At 39.5% G+C, this 16458-nt stretch overlaps 1 protein-coding gene across 4 annotated transcripts in view; it reads left to right on the forward strand.

Annotated features, from left to right (window-relative positions):
- The window catches only part of FARP1 (FERM, ARH/RhoGEF and pleckstrin domain protein 1), a 543186-nt gene that overhangs the window by 381969 nt on the left and 144759 nt on the right, over window positions 1-16458 (forward strand). For 2 of the 4 annotated variants that reach the window (XM_078657512.1, XM_078657513.1), the window contains exons 14-15: window positions 5332-5519; window positions 10241-10360. In XM_078657512.1, coding sequence (XP_078513638.1) covers window positions 5332-5519; window positions 10241-10360 — 308 coding nt within the window. The remainder of the gene's footprint in view (window positions 1-5331; window positions 5520-10240; window positions 10361-16458) is intronic. The other 2 variants (XM_078657514.1, XM_078657515.1) reach the window with 1 other exon arrangement.

Below are 16458 nucleotides of genomic sequence, written 5' to 3' on the forward strand. Positions count from 1 at the left end.
TTAATTTTTCCTGCAATAAGACATTTAAAAAAAATATTTTCCCTTTTTATGAATCCTAAAAGTACTTGGGACTTCATTCTCATTTTTGTCATTTGTTGAACAAGGTGCTAAAGGGAAGCTTTTTTGTCTCATCATATGCACTGCTTTGTCAGCATGCACCTCTTCAGGTGAACGGGAGGGGGTTTGCTTCATAGTGTTTTTGTTATACTTTCAGCATGTTGTGTATCTTACTGCTCTTCACATTATCTGGAACACTGTCCGAATGTTGTTCTACTCTGGAAAACTGTTCTTATGTGTACTTTGTATGGTTGGAACTTCTCCATGCAGTGATCCTGTTGTCCACAGAACTCAATCACGCCTTCTTGGAGATTATTGTATTCCCTGTGGCTGAACGTGATCATGGTAAAGCTGCACTGCATTAGAAAAGCAAAATTAATGCACGCTTGCAAGCGACTAGCCATGTGGAAAAAGGGCAGTGTTGGTGGGCTGTTCATTTCCACTCACAAATTATATTTTATTGGTATTTGCATGGGATGTCTTATGAAGAATATCCTCAATGCGTCCATCATAAAAAGTAATCTTGAGCTAGGTGGACAATTTTTAGATTTCCAGTGCCAGGTACCACTGCCACAACAAGCATCTGTTTTGTGGTAGTCTGTGAATCTGGATAAACAATCAATTGTTCAAAAGTACTTCCCTATTCAACATTCTAGAATTCCCTGTAATTGGCCCACAATAGCTGCCATATCTTTTCAACAAGGTTGCTGCATTCCTGGAGATTCCATTTGGACAGTAATTGTGTCACTATCCTACATTGGGTTAAGCTGCACAGTACACTCATGCCACATGAGCAGTGTTAATCAAGCTAGATATAGAAAATAACAAATAATGTGTTGCTGGTAGGATTTGTATAGTCAGTTTCCACTGATTGATGGAGTTTGAAAAAGGAATTCACGGTTATAACATAGCTGCCCACTGTTTGTTTGTAAACATATATATGATTCAGGCACCCTGGTGGAGGCTAGTGGCAACATTTACTGTCCCTTTTCTTATTGACATGTCTGCAAATGATTTGTTCATAAAAAGCATGGACGTGTGCCAACAGACAGGGTCTCACCGCTGAAATGGAAACGAGCTGGTTGAATATATGAGCATGCATATCTAAACGTGGGTAACGGTGTGTGCATGGTATTCATACTCTGTAACCTTGTTTGAGGGCTTTTACATGTTCTAACTATTATCTTGCTGTAAACCTGTTCCTGGTTTCAACTGTTCTGTCTAACCTCTGGCTGAAGCTTGTGGTAACTGTTCAGACTCTGTGGGCTCGATGCACTTGCATGATATGAAGCCTCAACCCCCCCAAATTTACCCGCACCCTGAACTCTTCCCGTTTCCTCCCTCACCCCAGAGTCTCTTTTTTTGTATCAAATGTTTTTGTACATTTAATTACATTAAATCATCTGTACATACCAGCTCTGATATTCACGCAAAAGCCTGAGTAGCCTTGATTTTACATGATAGTCATCATGTAGTACAGGATCATGTTGAGCAATACAAGTATCTTTGCGACTTAACCCAATCAATACAAATGCAATTTGATCTGGATGTATGTGTGTACTTAACTTTAAATACTGCACAGTCATAATGTCTTATGCCTGGAACTCTGGCTCCCTGATCAGCAATCACCGCAAAACATTTTTTTTTTTTGCAATTTGGGAGAAAATTGGCATTGGTAATCTGAACCTGTCCTTTGAGCAGATCGTATTGCCTAGTTACCCTAATGGAACTTATCTGTTGCAGTATGTTTAACCTTCCTGGTTTACTCAACAGCCTTATGAAGTTTACCTGATGGTTTGGGGGGTATATGCGTCATAAAGGTGTGCCCTGCGTAATCATTGTAAATTGTCACGTGTTGGATTCAGTTACAGTTTGCTTTGTTTTTTCCTATTGCAACCGCCTTCTTTATTGTTCCGTAGAGTTATTGACTGTTAATTTTTGTCAGCTGGTCCCTTGATAGAAGACATAGCTTCAAACTTTGTCTCCTATTAAACCTAGTTGAGCTCTAAAGTGGCCAGTGTAATCGGGCCTAGGAAGCTTTTTGCTTGCGTGCTAAGTAACTAGTACATCATGGTGTAGCCAAGGAAGAGGAGAACATGTATACCACCTCCAGTTAATTAAATTATGCTTGAGGGTGAAACCCACTGGAAAATAGAACCCTCTAATATCTCTGAGCATATGTCCTTTAGATGTGGTCTAGTCACTAAATATGCCCCTTATGCCCCTTTGTTTTAAAATATATTGCACTATCAATGCTTAACCATATCAGAACAGAGAGGAAAGTTGACTTTGTCTTGTTTTATAGAAGTGCTCTTCTGTTTGGTTGATATGTTACTTTGTGCGGGCTGTGAGCAATAATTTTAAGGGATCAGTTTTCATAAATATGTTATTGAAGGCATTTCACTTTTCAGATCAATTGCTGTTTTTAATCACCTAGCACCTTGTTTGATATATATATACATATATATATATATATATATATATATATATATATATATATATATATATATATATAATTACTCCTTTTTTTCGATAGGAGATGCAGAGAACGTCTGCTATTTTGTTTGATTTTAATATCAAGCAACCCCATTCCTTGTTCAGTACAATGTCTTCCTCAGAAAAGCTCAACATTCCTCACTACTTGGAAAAAGTTCCAGGGTATGTCAGATGGGGCTATTTAGTTAACTAAGTGACTTATTGCCATTCACCAGTGGCTAATTACCACCAGACTAAAGTTTTGATAAACTGAGCTAGATCTTTTTGGAAATCCACCCACACTTGGTGTTATGACCGTGCAAACCAAGTACAGTTCAAGGGTGCATGGCTCAGTTACTTATCGCATATTACATTTGTAGGAAATAGCAGAATCAACAGTCAGTTTTACTGGCCCAATCTCTAAATGCACCAGAAAGTTGCAATAAATATAGTTGACCATGTGCGTCTGTGGTGACTTATTAAAATATATTTTCCAAACCTCTGTCTAGCAAGGCATGCATGAGGCAATATTTAGACCAACATGCTTTTGCTTCTGTTACCACTATACGTTAGAAATATATCACTGAGCAGTTATAGTCTAGCTCTACAAATTATTTTTGCCTTTTTGACCAAGGGATCTTGAAGGATTCTATTTAATTGTACACATCTGAATTCTTACCAACCAATTTTCAAATGTACATAAGATAGTCACTTCTAACATCTTGGCTAGTAGTGATTGTACTCTGGTGCATATACATTTTTATCTCAGAAATGTTTGTACATACATATATTTATTGATAATAACCACACTAGTCAGTGATAAATATGTTCCATAAGGGTAATTACGGTTCGATCTGAGTGAAGCTTATGTGTAACTGAGTGTACTTGTGATCAATTTCAAGGAAGACATTTATCAGTGTCTCCATGACACAACTGCGCTCACGATTTCATACCAATAATAAGACGTCTCTTCTGAGATAAGTGGAACAGGTGATTTTGCTTGTTTAAATAGTGTTTTGTGAGATCAGGATGTCACAGATACCAGTGACATAATCTATAACAGATTTCCAGGTCATGCAATAACATTTCCACCTGAGAGTATATCTTGTGTGTAACAGTTCCTACCAGAGTGATAAAACATTGTTTGAGGCACTTTAATTGACTTTAGTTACTATAGTCTGACATTCCATTGTAAAGATTTTGATGGTACTACCTACTTCTTGCTTTGGGACAGATCTTTGCTTCACCTTTTGAACTGCTCATTATGTAAATCTGACATCTGTGATCTTTAACAGATACATTCCATTTACAGTTAACCGTGCCAGAATGTCTAGTATTCTTGAAAAAATGTTCGAGATGATCAAAAATTGTTGTCCTTTGTAAAGTGTAGTGTAGAATTTGTAAGCCTTCACTTATTGTATTAATGTGTTTAACTGTTTCTATATTCCGAGTTATAAATATTTTGACATTTTGTTTTTCACGTGTAATAGCGTCAATAAAATTGACTCATTTCCATCATATGTTATCGAGCATTGATTTAGTTGGATTAAATATTTCAAGTCATTGGATACGATTTCTAATTCTTAGTGTTGTTTTGAATCTTTATGTGCTTTCTTAGTTTGGTTTTTTCTCATGCTGCTATGTCTTGATAGATTTAGATGGATGGTAGCCCTACATTTGTCTCTTCTGTTGCAGTCACATTTCATGCTTTTGACTCATGGTCATTCACTCGCCAAAATTCCCAAAGAAAACTTTTCTTCATGAGAGAAAAGGCAGTATGGCTCAGCAGTGGGCAATTCTTTATTGAAGACAGATAGTTTGTCTTCATGGTATTGACCCAAGATGACATGGTTACTTCCACTGGTTTGCCAGCAAAATGACACAATAACTGAAAGTCAGTCACCCCTGTCTTTTCTAGTGTTCCAAACGTTAAGCAAAGTAATTTGACAACTACATTTTTAAATCAAACAATTGGTTATAAGATTTTAGACCAATTGTATGCAAATTTACTCTGTATGGTCATTTTTTGTTTAATATACTGTTTCAACTTTTTTTTTTTTAATTTCCTGCGGTGTGTTGACAGGTAAAATCACTTCATACTTTTTTGCATACCTAAATCTCTGGAAGAAGATACTCGCTATTCTAGTAAACTTCTTTAATTGAGATTTCTTCACGGTAGTGAAGGTCTCCTTGGAACCTACCAAGTCTCAAAATTATGCACAGTATTTTACTTATGGCTTTGAGGTCTTTTCCCCACTACTGTGTGAGCATCTGTTTGTGCATAGAGAGTATATTGAAATGGAGTTTGACACTTCAGTGGGTTATAACAGCCTTCTGCTGTGTGGCCTTTAAGCTGATCTACTTATTTGTGTAGAAGTAATGCTAGGATTTCTATCCCAAACCATCAAACGAACACGGAATAACACTAAAGGTATACTTTTGTCAATCTTTGTGTAGAATCAGAGAATTGTTTTATGCTTCTGTTGTATGAGCTGTGTAGTAGTGTATGTCTGTGTAGTGGCAAACCTTTTTGTAGATTCCTAGTGATTTGTATTTTGGATAGTTCTAACACCTATGAAAGAGTTGCTTCACACTTGAGTTACCTTGCTAGACAAAGCCAGAAAACGTAGCATAGCTTGTTACTCGTGCGCTTCAGCGACACTATCTTCAATATAATTGAAATTTTCAAGAAAAGAATTTAAAGATGTGCCATCATACTTAGCTTTAGAAATATAAGGGTTTGTGACCCAAACCAGTATTGACAATTGTTTCCTAACCCTGTATTCTCTTGTTAAACAGGCTCCGTAACAGACAGTCCTCAACTCTCAGAACTGTCAATTAATTCTCAAGGAATCCAACTGGGGTTGACCTCCTCAACGTCTCCAAACATGAGCCCTGATGCCAAGCCATCCTCTCCGCTTTTAAGCCCGCTTCTGAATGACCCATCCTGCATCAGGACTGATGATGAAGAAGAAGTCAGAAGAAAGGTACTACGATTTCCTTTTGGTGTTGCCCATTTCTAATGTGACATGTCTGATCATTAAAATCTAGAACTATGGTATCCTTTGTGTACTTGTTTGCAGTACAATGCTGAGCTAGTAAAAGAGCATGGAAATTTTATTTTAAAAGGCCAATTCAAACCTATCACTAAATTTAATGAGTGGGAAAATATATGCCTAGCGTGCTTTGTTTGTAACATACATTTTCCCTTTTGAAATCCTGCTGCTGTTTGACTAAATAGGAGTGTAGTCCTGCTCACTATTTACTTGGACTCAAATATATTTAGTGACTGTGTGGTACTTTCTGAACCATTATTTTTGTCATTTTTCACAGATGTTCGACAGTACCAGAACCAGTGGTGCTTATATTTCAAATTGCCGATTTTCTTATATTTGACCGCATTCCTATTAAAGCAGTTGACCATCATAGGCCCAGGGTGGCCAGATTCTGGTTAGGATTTTAGGCATAACCTCTCTTCCTTTAAGATGTACATTTTGTTTATTTCCCTTGTCTGCAAATCTGGCCTCGAGCTGGACATCCTTGATGTACGTTGGACATCCCTGCTTTACAACTTAGACACCCTTAGTTGCAAAACGCCATTGTTCAAGAGCTTGTTTTCACTGTGAGGACGCAAAAGTATATCCAGTTATAATGTGGGAGCATCAATACAGAACACAGCGCTTGTATGTCTCACCTAACAGACAGCACACACTGTTTGCCTGCCAAAGACCTTTTGTGGTCATCCCAAAAAATTACAGTGGGCTTACAGCCTGCCTTTGCTTACAATTGGCTATCGTTAATGTTGCTCTCACTTTCTCGCTTCTTTTTCGATTTATTGCCTTCCTCTGTTTTGACCTTCCCCTGGAACATAGCCTTCTTACCATCCTTTTGAGTAGCTTACTTTTATCCTTCAGCTGCTCACTTTTAGAGAACTACTTTATCCCTATTTTTGCCTAGGCACTCCATGAAAGTGTATATGTTTTCCAGCTCTCTTTCTTCTATACTTCCACCTCCCAAACACCTGGCCCAATGCTTCACATTGTAATTGCTTTCGTATGCTTCTACCCCCATCCAGCTCGTCCACACCCTCAATTTGTGTTGCTTTCTCCCCTACCCTTGTGTTGCTCTATTCCTTGTGGGCTATTTGTTCCCCTCTTTCGACAACCAGGTTTATTTTTATTCATTCACCCCCCTCCCCCATGGCCACATCCCATTGCTTCCTTCTTCCCGCTCCCCCATCTCCTGCTTCATTCCACCTGTGGTCCTTTTATTTTATTTTGTTCTTGTTGGAAAGCATGGCCACACATTGTTGCTGGCCCTTCCGCTTACAAAAAAACCCGTTTTTTGCTACTCCGATTTCATTTTATTTTATTTGCTGATCCATCTTAGTGTGATGAACTAAAACAAATGGTGTCTGCGTCATTTTGTAGGTGTGTGCATGAGTTGTGACACATGTCCAGGTATATATCATCACATGTGTTTATGAAATGATGCCTCTGCCAGCAGTTTCATGATTGTGCCTTTTATTTTGCTATTTTTAATGATGCTGCACAGCATCAGCACAAAAACTTAGTTTAGATTTAAGATTAAGTCCAACTATGCTTTACAGACCCTCAGGACTCCCTGAAAAATTGTGTTCAACTACACAGCTGCAGTCTTGGTGAAGGAAGCCAATCTGAGGACTATGACGAGAAAGACTGGGCTTTAGTAATGAAGATTAATGGTTCTTATCAGGTCACTATGACCTTGTCTGTTCTCTTTAACACATGGCCTGTATGACAAATTGCCCATTCTTGAAAACAACATCAAGGCTGTGTGGGTTTTTGGCAGCTGTTACTGCCTCACCAGCCCCTCTCGGGTCATTGGAAATAAAGGATTATCTGCTAATTCTAAACTTGGGACATGCAATTATGCAATGCTTGCCTTTCTGCTGGACTCACACACAGCTCGATGTTTGATATGTAAGGTGTATTTGCTGATGGAGTCTAAGAAGCGGAATGGAGTGTCCAGCTTGTAGAGTGGCGTCTGTCTGATACCCTACAACCAACAGATGAGGAGCAAAGCTTTCAGGTTTCAGCAAAAACATGGTAAAGTGACATTACGCCAGGTGCTGTGTTATTGAGGCTCTAGCCCGCAGTACTTGCCCACCACTCAACCATAGTGAAGGAAATCATGATGACCTTGGCTGTGGCACTTGAGAATAAAAATGCATGCTGTACATGCAGACCACCATTGCCAACTCTACTGGGGTAAAGGCCTGATGCTTGGAATTGTAGAAGGGTTTTGTACTGTAAAAGACCTGGCTGGGTATTCTCTAAGATGACCGAAAATGTGAAGCACTATTTTGTGATCAACCCTGTATCGCCAAAAGCAGGCCTCGACATGCATCTGAAGCCAACAGGATTTGGCCCAAAAATATGCCACTTTCCTCACAACACAAAATCCAACAAATGGTCCACAAGCTGACACATTGACTGTCTTGATTGTCTTGGAAGTGGGGCAAGATGGACACCCCAGTGGTGCCAACAGTTCCTATGAGGAGATTGGCAGACCAAAGGAAAAAAACAACCTTTCCCCAAAAACGAATATAGCCTTTGAGTTTCAATATTGACCTATCCTTAACAAGAAATGAAATAAGGAAGCCAGTCAGCTTATACCGAGGTGTCCAGTGGCACTATAGGAGAAACAAAAAAACCTATAGAACTGCCTGCAAGGTTAAAAAAAAAAAACAACCAGAAATGCCCCTGTATCAGTGGAATGACAGATCACGTACTTCATAAGGAACATTTTTGATAATGATATCTACTACTGGCATCAAGAGTGAATGTGCTGCTTAATCGTATTTCTTAAAATAAATGCATCATAGCACAGACAGCACATCAAACACAACCTTTCCATTAGCATGTCACGAAGAAAAAGATTATCCATAACTTTGCATGTGGTGCTTCAGCACACCAAACCACTGAACTTAATTATGGTCCTGAAATTTAAAGATCAAGATGGCTATAATTTCTGACTATGCACACCCAAGTGCATAGTAACCACGAGATCCTCTAAAGAAATAGGCAAGGCTCTTAAGAATCAGCACTCCTTAGTAGACAAGGTAGAGCAAAGCAAGCACCTTCCTGGGACAGAAACCCAGAGATTGGGTCAGCAGCCATATTCCTGTAGAGCAGAGGCTAATTCCTTCCCTACACACCTGCCAAGAAAAGGCATGAAAACCTTATAAAAAAACATACTCCTTCCAATGCCTTCCTTAATTATGCCTGTTAGAAAACAAACATAGATGCTGATAACCAGAGAAGCCCTTGCTCCACTTCAGAGGGCAAAGGTATGATGCTAGCCGAGGCAGAACATGACTCCGTAAGAGTTTAGAAACACATTTGAGTTGATTTCGTTAATGTAAGCCATGTACATTTACTCAGTTTTGAATGAAAGGATAACAAATTGCCTAGTTTAGACTTGGTTAATGACATGGACTGTTCCGACACAGCAAACCATGGAGTATAAAAGGGCGAGAAACACCGGAATGGAATAATCTCGAATATAACATTTATAAGTGATACAGTCAAACATTAAGAAATACTATTAACACTAGGTTAGCCTGGATCCATTCTGCAGTGCAGAGGATCGATCTACAGCATCTACCACAGATGTGACAGCATCTGGCTCTATATGGTGCAATCTGGCCCATTGGAGTCAGTTCTCGTTTCTCTTTGCCTCATCGAGGCAGGTCTGATGATCTCTGTATGGTCAATAGAAATTATGGACAAATAGAGGAAGACATTTTGAAGGTTGATAAACGTATTTCCTCATAATACAGAATGCAAATGCCCTTGACGAATCGCCTCGCCAAAGAAGGACATTCCATACCCTTCAGGCCCACCTTCATAAGAAACCTGTACTCTTACATTTCTGGTACAGAAAATTGCAAGCTGCTGAAAAAAAGTTCAACATCTTAATTGGAATACTGCAGCTCTCCTGAGTGTCTCTGTTACCATTGTTGCCCATAAAGAAGCACTCCAGAGGGATTTCAAACAAGCACTCTTGAAGTCAGTTCAGGCTATCTGGCCGAAACCCCTTTCAGAGCTGGCAGTCTACAGACAAACTGCATGGCACTGAATGCCTATGCCTTTGACCCAAAATTGTTTGTCAACATACCCAGAAGCCTAGCAGGTCTTCATGTTGCCAGCAATTCAGTATGGAAAGGAAGGCGCACAATCCAGCAGGGTCATATTTTGTTTGTTTCATATCGGTCTGCTTCCTTCGATGTCTTCCCTAATCCTACCCAGTCTTGTTTCACACTTAAAAGAAACATTGATAATGTTCTTGAGGTGATTCCGATCCAACTACAGTAATGCAAGCATGTGATTGTGTGGAGATACAAGACTGTATGAAGATATCAAATTGCAAAACCACTGTTGCAGGTATATAACTTTGTGTTTGCCACACAATATTTGTCAGAAAGCCACAGCCCTACAACTCAATACCACTCCTCTAAGAACACATTCTATTTCATTTGGTTGTAAGGAGAACTTGCTAAACAAATATAAGAAATATAAAAAAAGAAAAAAATCAGATTGCATGTAGTATGCAGATTACTGCAATACAGCATGACTTTTGTCCTTGAATAGCCTCGGATTGAAAGAAAGCAGCCTGAACCTTGTTTGTGTTTGTCTTAAAAGGAACCTCAGCCTTATAAAAGTAGATCGGCACTTTTCCCTCTTCTGTATTTCAGAGATTCCCTACTAACAAAGCTTACTTCATTGCGAAGGAGGTGTCAACAACAGAACGAACGTACCTGAAAGATCTTGAAGTGATCACATCGGTAAGTTTGAATTTTGACTGCACAATTTTAATACTTTTTCACAATCCTGCCAATTTTAGATGACAATTTTTTTTTTATTGTATTTTCAGATACAATCGTACTAAAGAGAGACTGGCATTACTGTCTTATATACCTAAACCAAAGCCCTTTCAACCCTCCAACCCCAAACATTAACCCCTTCAGTGCTCATGACGGAACGGTTCCGTCATGAGCGTCGGTTGGCCTGTGCTCATGACGGAACCGTTCCGTCATGGGTCCATAGGTTCTTTAGAACCTTCAGCACCGCAGCGGAATTCGCTGAAGGGGTTAAGGGCCTGATTACCAACATGGTAGGTTTAAAGTCTGACCGCTGTATTATGATGACGACGGTTGGAGTTTAAACCGACTGGGAGGTCCACTGCACTCAAGGAGCCCGTCGACCAGTCCGACAGTGCTCATAATCCCTTAAGGATGGCGTTTCCGCCGTCGGGATTATGATGTCAGTTTCCGACAGCCAATCCATGTCGGCCTTTCCGACATGGATTGGCTGTCGGAAACTGACTTTAGAGGCCCCTAGCAGGGCCCCTTTCCCCCTGGGCCCTCCGTATTTGGGCCTGGGGGGCACTAAACATCCCTGCATGTGTGGCAGGCCACACGGTGCAGAGATGTTTACAAACTTCCATTTTTGAATGGGAGCTTATGCTGAAGGCGGTTTCGGCCCACCGCGCAAGCTTCCGTTGAAAAACGGAAGTTTGCGACCGCACCTTGTGTGGTCGCATCCTAATGGGGTTGTCAGAACTGCTGACCTATAATTTGGCGGTTCTTTCCACGAAATGGTGTCTGTCAAATGCAACTCCGACCAACACAGAATTAGGTCCTTTATGCCTGTTTCCCTAAATTATATTCCTTGGCCTTTCCATAAGAATTCCCCTTAGTTCCTGGAACTCCTGAAAGTTTTTTTATTGATCTTTTTGTTACCACTAGTTTATGCTAATTGGCTTTGATGTCCGCTTTTTCTTTGTTGTTTGTTTCTATTCGTTTTCCTGCAGACAAGCACCACTAGAGTCACAATACCCCCTCCAAAAGGTTAAATTTATTCTGAAAACATCCACTTTCCCCTGCTTGCATGTAGAACATTCATGTAATCATTTAGCAGATGTCTTTTCTTCTTTAATCGTAAAAGTTATTATTGACCTATGGGAATATCAGGTTTATGTTCAATCAAGTAGTGAAAATAATTTTTACTAGCTGTTAAATAAATATGTCTTAGTCTGTTAAGTTCAATGTTTTCTTCTTTTTGTACGTTATACATTTTTGTTGTCCATGAGATGTCGATGAAGGGGGTAAAAGCACGGTGGGAGGACAGGATTTGATCATCAGTCGATAAGATGAGGCAGTAAGACCCTAATAAGATTCTCAGTCTCAGGAGTAATAGCATTCAATCATATATTGCCTTTCAGAATGTAGGTATATTTTTGTCTGGAATATTTTATCTCTGAGTGGTGCTTTATGCTGATTCCTTTGAAAACCTCATGTTTTTCACTTTGGTGAATAATTATTCTAACGTTCTATAAAGCATGTAAGAAAACTATTAGACCAGCTGCTCTGAATTTTATGAACTCACATTGTAGACACGGTCTAGTGAAAACCACTACTAGCACTTTTCAAAAACGTTAATGACTGTTACCCTTATCAGGCAGGCTTGGAGTCCAGTTGGTTAAGAATTCAGGGCATCAAAACACGTAGTTGCTCCCCTAATTTGTCATTTTATTGAGCTACTAATAAATTATAGTGTAACCTGGAATGACACAATTTTAATTCCTACTTGGATCGTCATGGTTACTGACCCACAAAGAAGTGCTTGACCATTGTGAAACATCTCCAATAGTAATCTGTTAGAAATTTTTAACAAGTTAGAGCTTTATGATTACAAGAGACACTAGCCGATTATGAGCTCTTTTGCAGCCCCACCATTCACGCGGACATCTTTTCTGTGATGAGGAGAGGACCCACTGGTGAGACATGCCAGTACGAATGGCTGATCGTCTGTCGTCCTCTTAAGTCAGTATTTGTGGTCTCAGAGCTGGCAGCCTGTTCCATTTTAATGTGACTGTCTAGTTTGATAGAAATTCTTGTGGTATAGCATAGGAACTACAGCTTTAATCAGTGGTTGTGGATGTATGCAAGAGAGAATATATTGTAGCCCCTTATGAAAGTATTGCTCTCATTCCTTCTTGAGTTGCAGAGTTCTTCATGGGAAACAATAGTTTCCTTGTAGGGAAAAAAAAGTATCCCTGCAGTCATGCAAAGTCATTTTCACATGTGCATCTATATTCACATGCTGTGTATTGTCCTGCTATGTAGTGGTTGGGTCCAAAAGTATCTGTAGTAGTCCTTTTTTTCATACTGTGCTTCGACATTGGTGTAGTCTTGTGACTCACTATGGCATCCATTGCAAGCTCACAGTGCCCTCGTACATGATTTCCACCTTGGGTTCTTTTTTGTTTTTGTTTTGCTTATTTATTTATTTTTACACCATTAGGTTTTGAGTTGTACTTGTGGGCCTTGTTGGGAACAGAAGACTTAAAAAAATCAACTTCTTTGTGGATCCTGGTGACACCTGGCACTGCTAGAACAGGTTTTTGCTTGTTAAACTTAGATTGATTCGTAGAATGTGTCCCCTTGGAGCCTCCTTGATGCCATTTTAGATTTTGAGCACCCTCGTAAATTCTGTTCCGAACTGCAACCACTAGCTTGCCATGAACAACAACCAGGATCAAATCTGAGACTGTTTTCCACAAGCGGCACCTCTTCAAAAGAAAGTGGTCAAGGTAGACAAACTTATTTATTTGTATTTCAAAGAGCACAACAAACCATGTATTTTCTGCAAACAGGATCATTGCAACAATCTTCCCTGAAAAAAAAGGTTTTGATGAAGAAGCAAAGGTAGAGTCCAAGCCTCGTGAGACTCAACAGTGACTAATAAATGACTCTTCAAATCTGCCCTCACAGCATCCACATCAGTGTGTAAATAAAAATAAAGTCTAATGTGGTTTTATGCAAAAATAGATAGCCAGCATGCACCAAAACAATGTACAGCTAGTACCTTTTCAACAATCCATAACTTCTGCCCTCAATTAGTTGGAGCATACAATGCTAAAATCCATTAGTTTAGAAAACATTTTTATACATGTTTTTTCTTGTTGCCAGTGAATGTGAATGGTAACATGTGATTGATACGGTTACTAAATAAAGCTAAATAATGAGCGGGTGTCGGAATCTTCTTACGAGAAAGAACAGGTTAAGTCCTTGAAGATAAGAGACAGACAACACAAACTCCGACTCTACTATTTTCTAAAAATGCCACTTTGTGGTGCTAGTCCTTAGACCAAGGCCACGCTTAACACACCGATTAAGTGCAATTGCACAACACCATGGCTTGTGCATATTGAAAATACTTAGCATAAATGCTAGGCTTAATGTGGTCTGCAATTTAATATAAAAACAACATTGCAGTACAGTAATAAAATGTATATGCACTGGTTTAAGGTACTCATTGGCATTTTTATGTTTGTAATAAAAGTGTAACTGTAAGGGCACAGAATCAAGTGATTTTGCTTTCTCAAGTGGGAGGCAGAATAAAACATTTCCACCAACAGTGGAAATAAAGAACAGGCAAATGGGTAGGAAATTTGATCAAACGGGAATACCGTATTCGAATTTGTAAATAAATCCCCAACAATAAAGTAAAAATCTCAAAAATACAAACCTTAACAGCTAAAGGTCTTACAACAAGGGATACAAGAACTACTCTTGAAAGACGAAACATCATGACAAAAAAGGCATACAACAATATATTCCATATATTTTCTCATTCCCAAAAAGGGTTGGACTCGGAGGACAATATTGAACCTCTGTTTGAACACAAATTTCCAAATAATACCCTTCAAGGGATGATTCATCTAATAAAAGTTAAATATTTCCTTACAACAATAGGTCTCAAAGATGGGTACGTTCACACTCTGATGTATCTGGTACACAGTACCAAAGATTTTTAATGAAGGGGATACATTACTAGTTCAAGGTCCAGCCCTTCGGTATCACAGTCAGTTTAAAGAAATTCTCACCAACACCAGAGAAAATAAAAACTTTTATGGGGGCCACATTGGATAATTCTGTGTGCATGGTGTTACAGTCTTATGTTATTATACATACATCTATTTACAACGTTATGTTATTATTATATTCACCTATTTACAACGTGTCCACCTTGGTATGTTCCAGCCACCCCCATGGTGACAGCGCACTTAGTAGCTTCCTGTGAAGCTGCTCTTAGAATGTTCATGTGAGGTGATTGTTATTGCTGGAGAGCGGAGCAGTGAATAAAGGCAGTTTATCATCAGACGCTTCAGATTCTATCTTTTAACACATGGCCAAAGCGATAATTAGTAGAATAAGTGGATTTCAGAATGTGATTCTCCTTTACCGGACATCTCAATATTTGACACCGAAGAATCGGATTAAATGGTTGCGGATGATGGCCTGGTGTTTCCAATTGATTCTAAATTCGCAATTGTTTGAGACCAGTTCATGAGTGAATAAACAATCAATGGTTGCAAACCCTGGGATAATCTACTGGTTGTCACAAACTTCATATAAAATGAGTTTCTCTGTTAGTACGTAGAAAGCATGACAAGGGGAAGTTAATTCCACTTACAAGTACCCCGGGTCATCATGGGTCACCATGACAAAACATGCATTGCAACAGGGATGGGTGCAGTCAGAATTTCAGATGCTGTTGTTCTGATACAGATGCTGTAAAGCACGTACATTGCTTGGAGCTAAAAACAGATTATATAATTAACGCAGGGCACATGGAAGAGGCTGATTGCACAAAACATAGCATACCACGTGCCAGATGTGGAAACATTTGAAGCAGGCAGCCTAAGTAGGCAAGTGGGTAAAGCCATCGATTTGTTCTCAACACACAAAACTCTAAATGCATAGCTTCAAATCCAGAAGACACACAGATGATGGACGGAATGCAGAGAAAATCAAACATTCACCCCCAGTCAAGAAATCCGGGTTAAATCCATTGTTCTTTTGCTCACTGTGCCACCCCAGTTTGGATCCAGCCATATGCAAATCAGTCTTGACCCTGTTCTTCATGCTTACATTCCAGTCCGAACTGCAAAGCCAGGTCGTCCCAGGACCGGAAACAAGCAGCTTGGGACCGGTTTCATGGCATCACCCTTCATCAGCCAGGCTAGCTTGAGTCCAGTGACACACTGAGCCTGAGACCCACGTCTGGGCATACTCGGCACACTTAAAACGAGAAAGCCAAAGACACACAGATGAAATACAGAATGCAGAGCAAATCAAACATTTTCGCTACCACCTACAATAAGTGAAAAATGCACCATAGATAAGTTGGTACTGGGCATTTGCGTACTTATTCCCTCCGATAACATTTATTCTGACCTTGATAATCAAATTCAGGCCTTCAAAGGTTGTACTATTATTATTAACACCCAGGTAGCCATGACCACTCTGATATTTTCTCCTCTTGGAGATGCCTCACCAATACTACATCACCTTAACAATACACAAGGATCTACTCCCATTACATAGGGTAAACATGTATGAACCAGAACCCTAGACTCTACAGCTGCGAGCCTTGCTCCTGAAATGGTTGTTTAAACACTTATAAATTACCATAGAAATGCACGATTATCATCAAGTAAGCAAGAAAACCTTCCAAAAGATGTTTGAGGCGAAATGATACACATATTTTATTTACATTACACTTTATTTACAATAAGACCTCGATCCACAACCACCCTCAACCAACTCTGCGAAGAAATTGGAACAAAATCACCATCGACCAGATCTCAACATCACTTCTTCAAAAACCCCCTGCCCATTCAACGAACCCCAACAAAGCCGCCATCAACCTCACACAATGGTTAACACAAACCGCCGACAAATTAGCACCCTTGAAAAAACATCAAATCAAGCAAGGAAGCAAGAACGCCCCCTGGTTCAACGTTGAACTTAAGATATCCAAGAAGCTCTGTCGTTCCCTCGAGAAAACTTGGAAAGCAGACCCAAACACTATC

The sequence above is a fragment of the Lissotriton helveticus genome, chromosome 8 (assembly GCF_964261635.1).
Source record: "Lissotriton helveticus chromosome 8, aLisHel1.1, whole genome shotgun sequence".
In the NCBI taxonomy this organism is placed as follows: domain Eukaryota; kingdom Metazoa; phylum Chordata; class Amphibia; order Caudata; family Salamandridae; genus Lissotriton; species Lissotriton helveticus.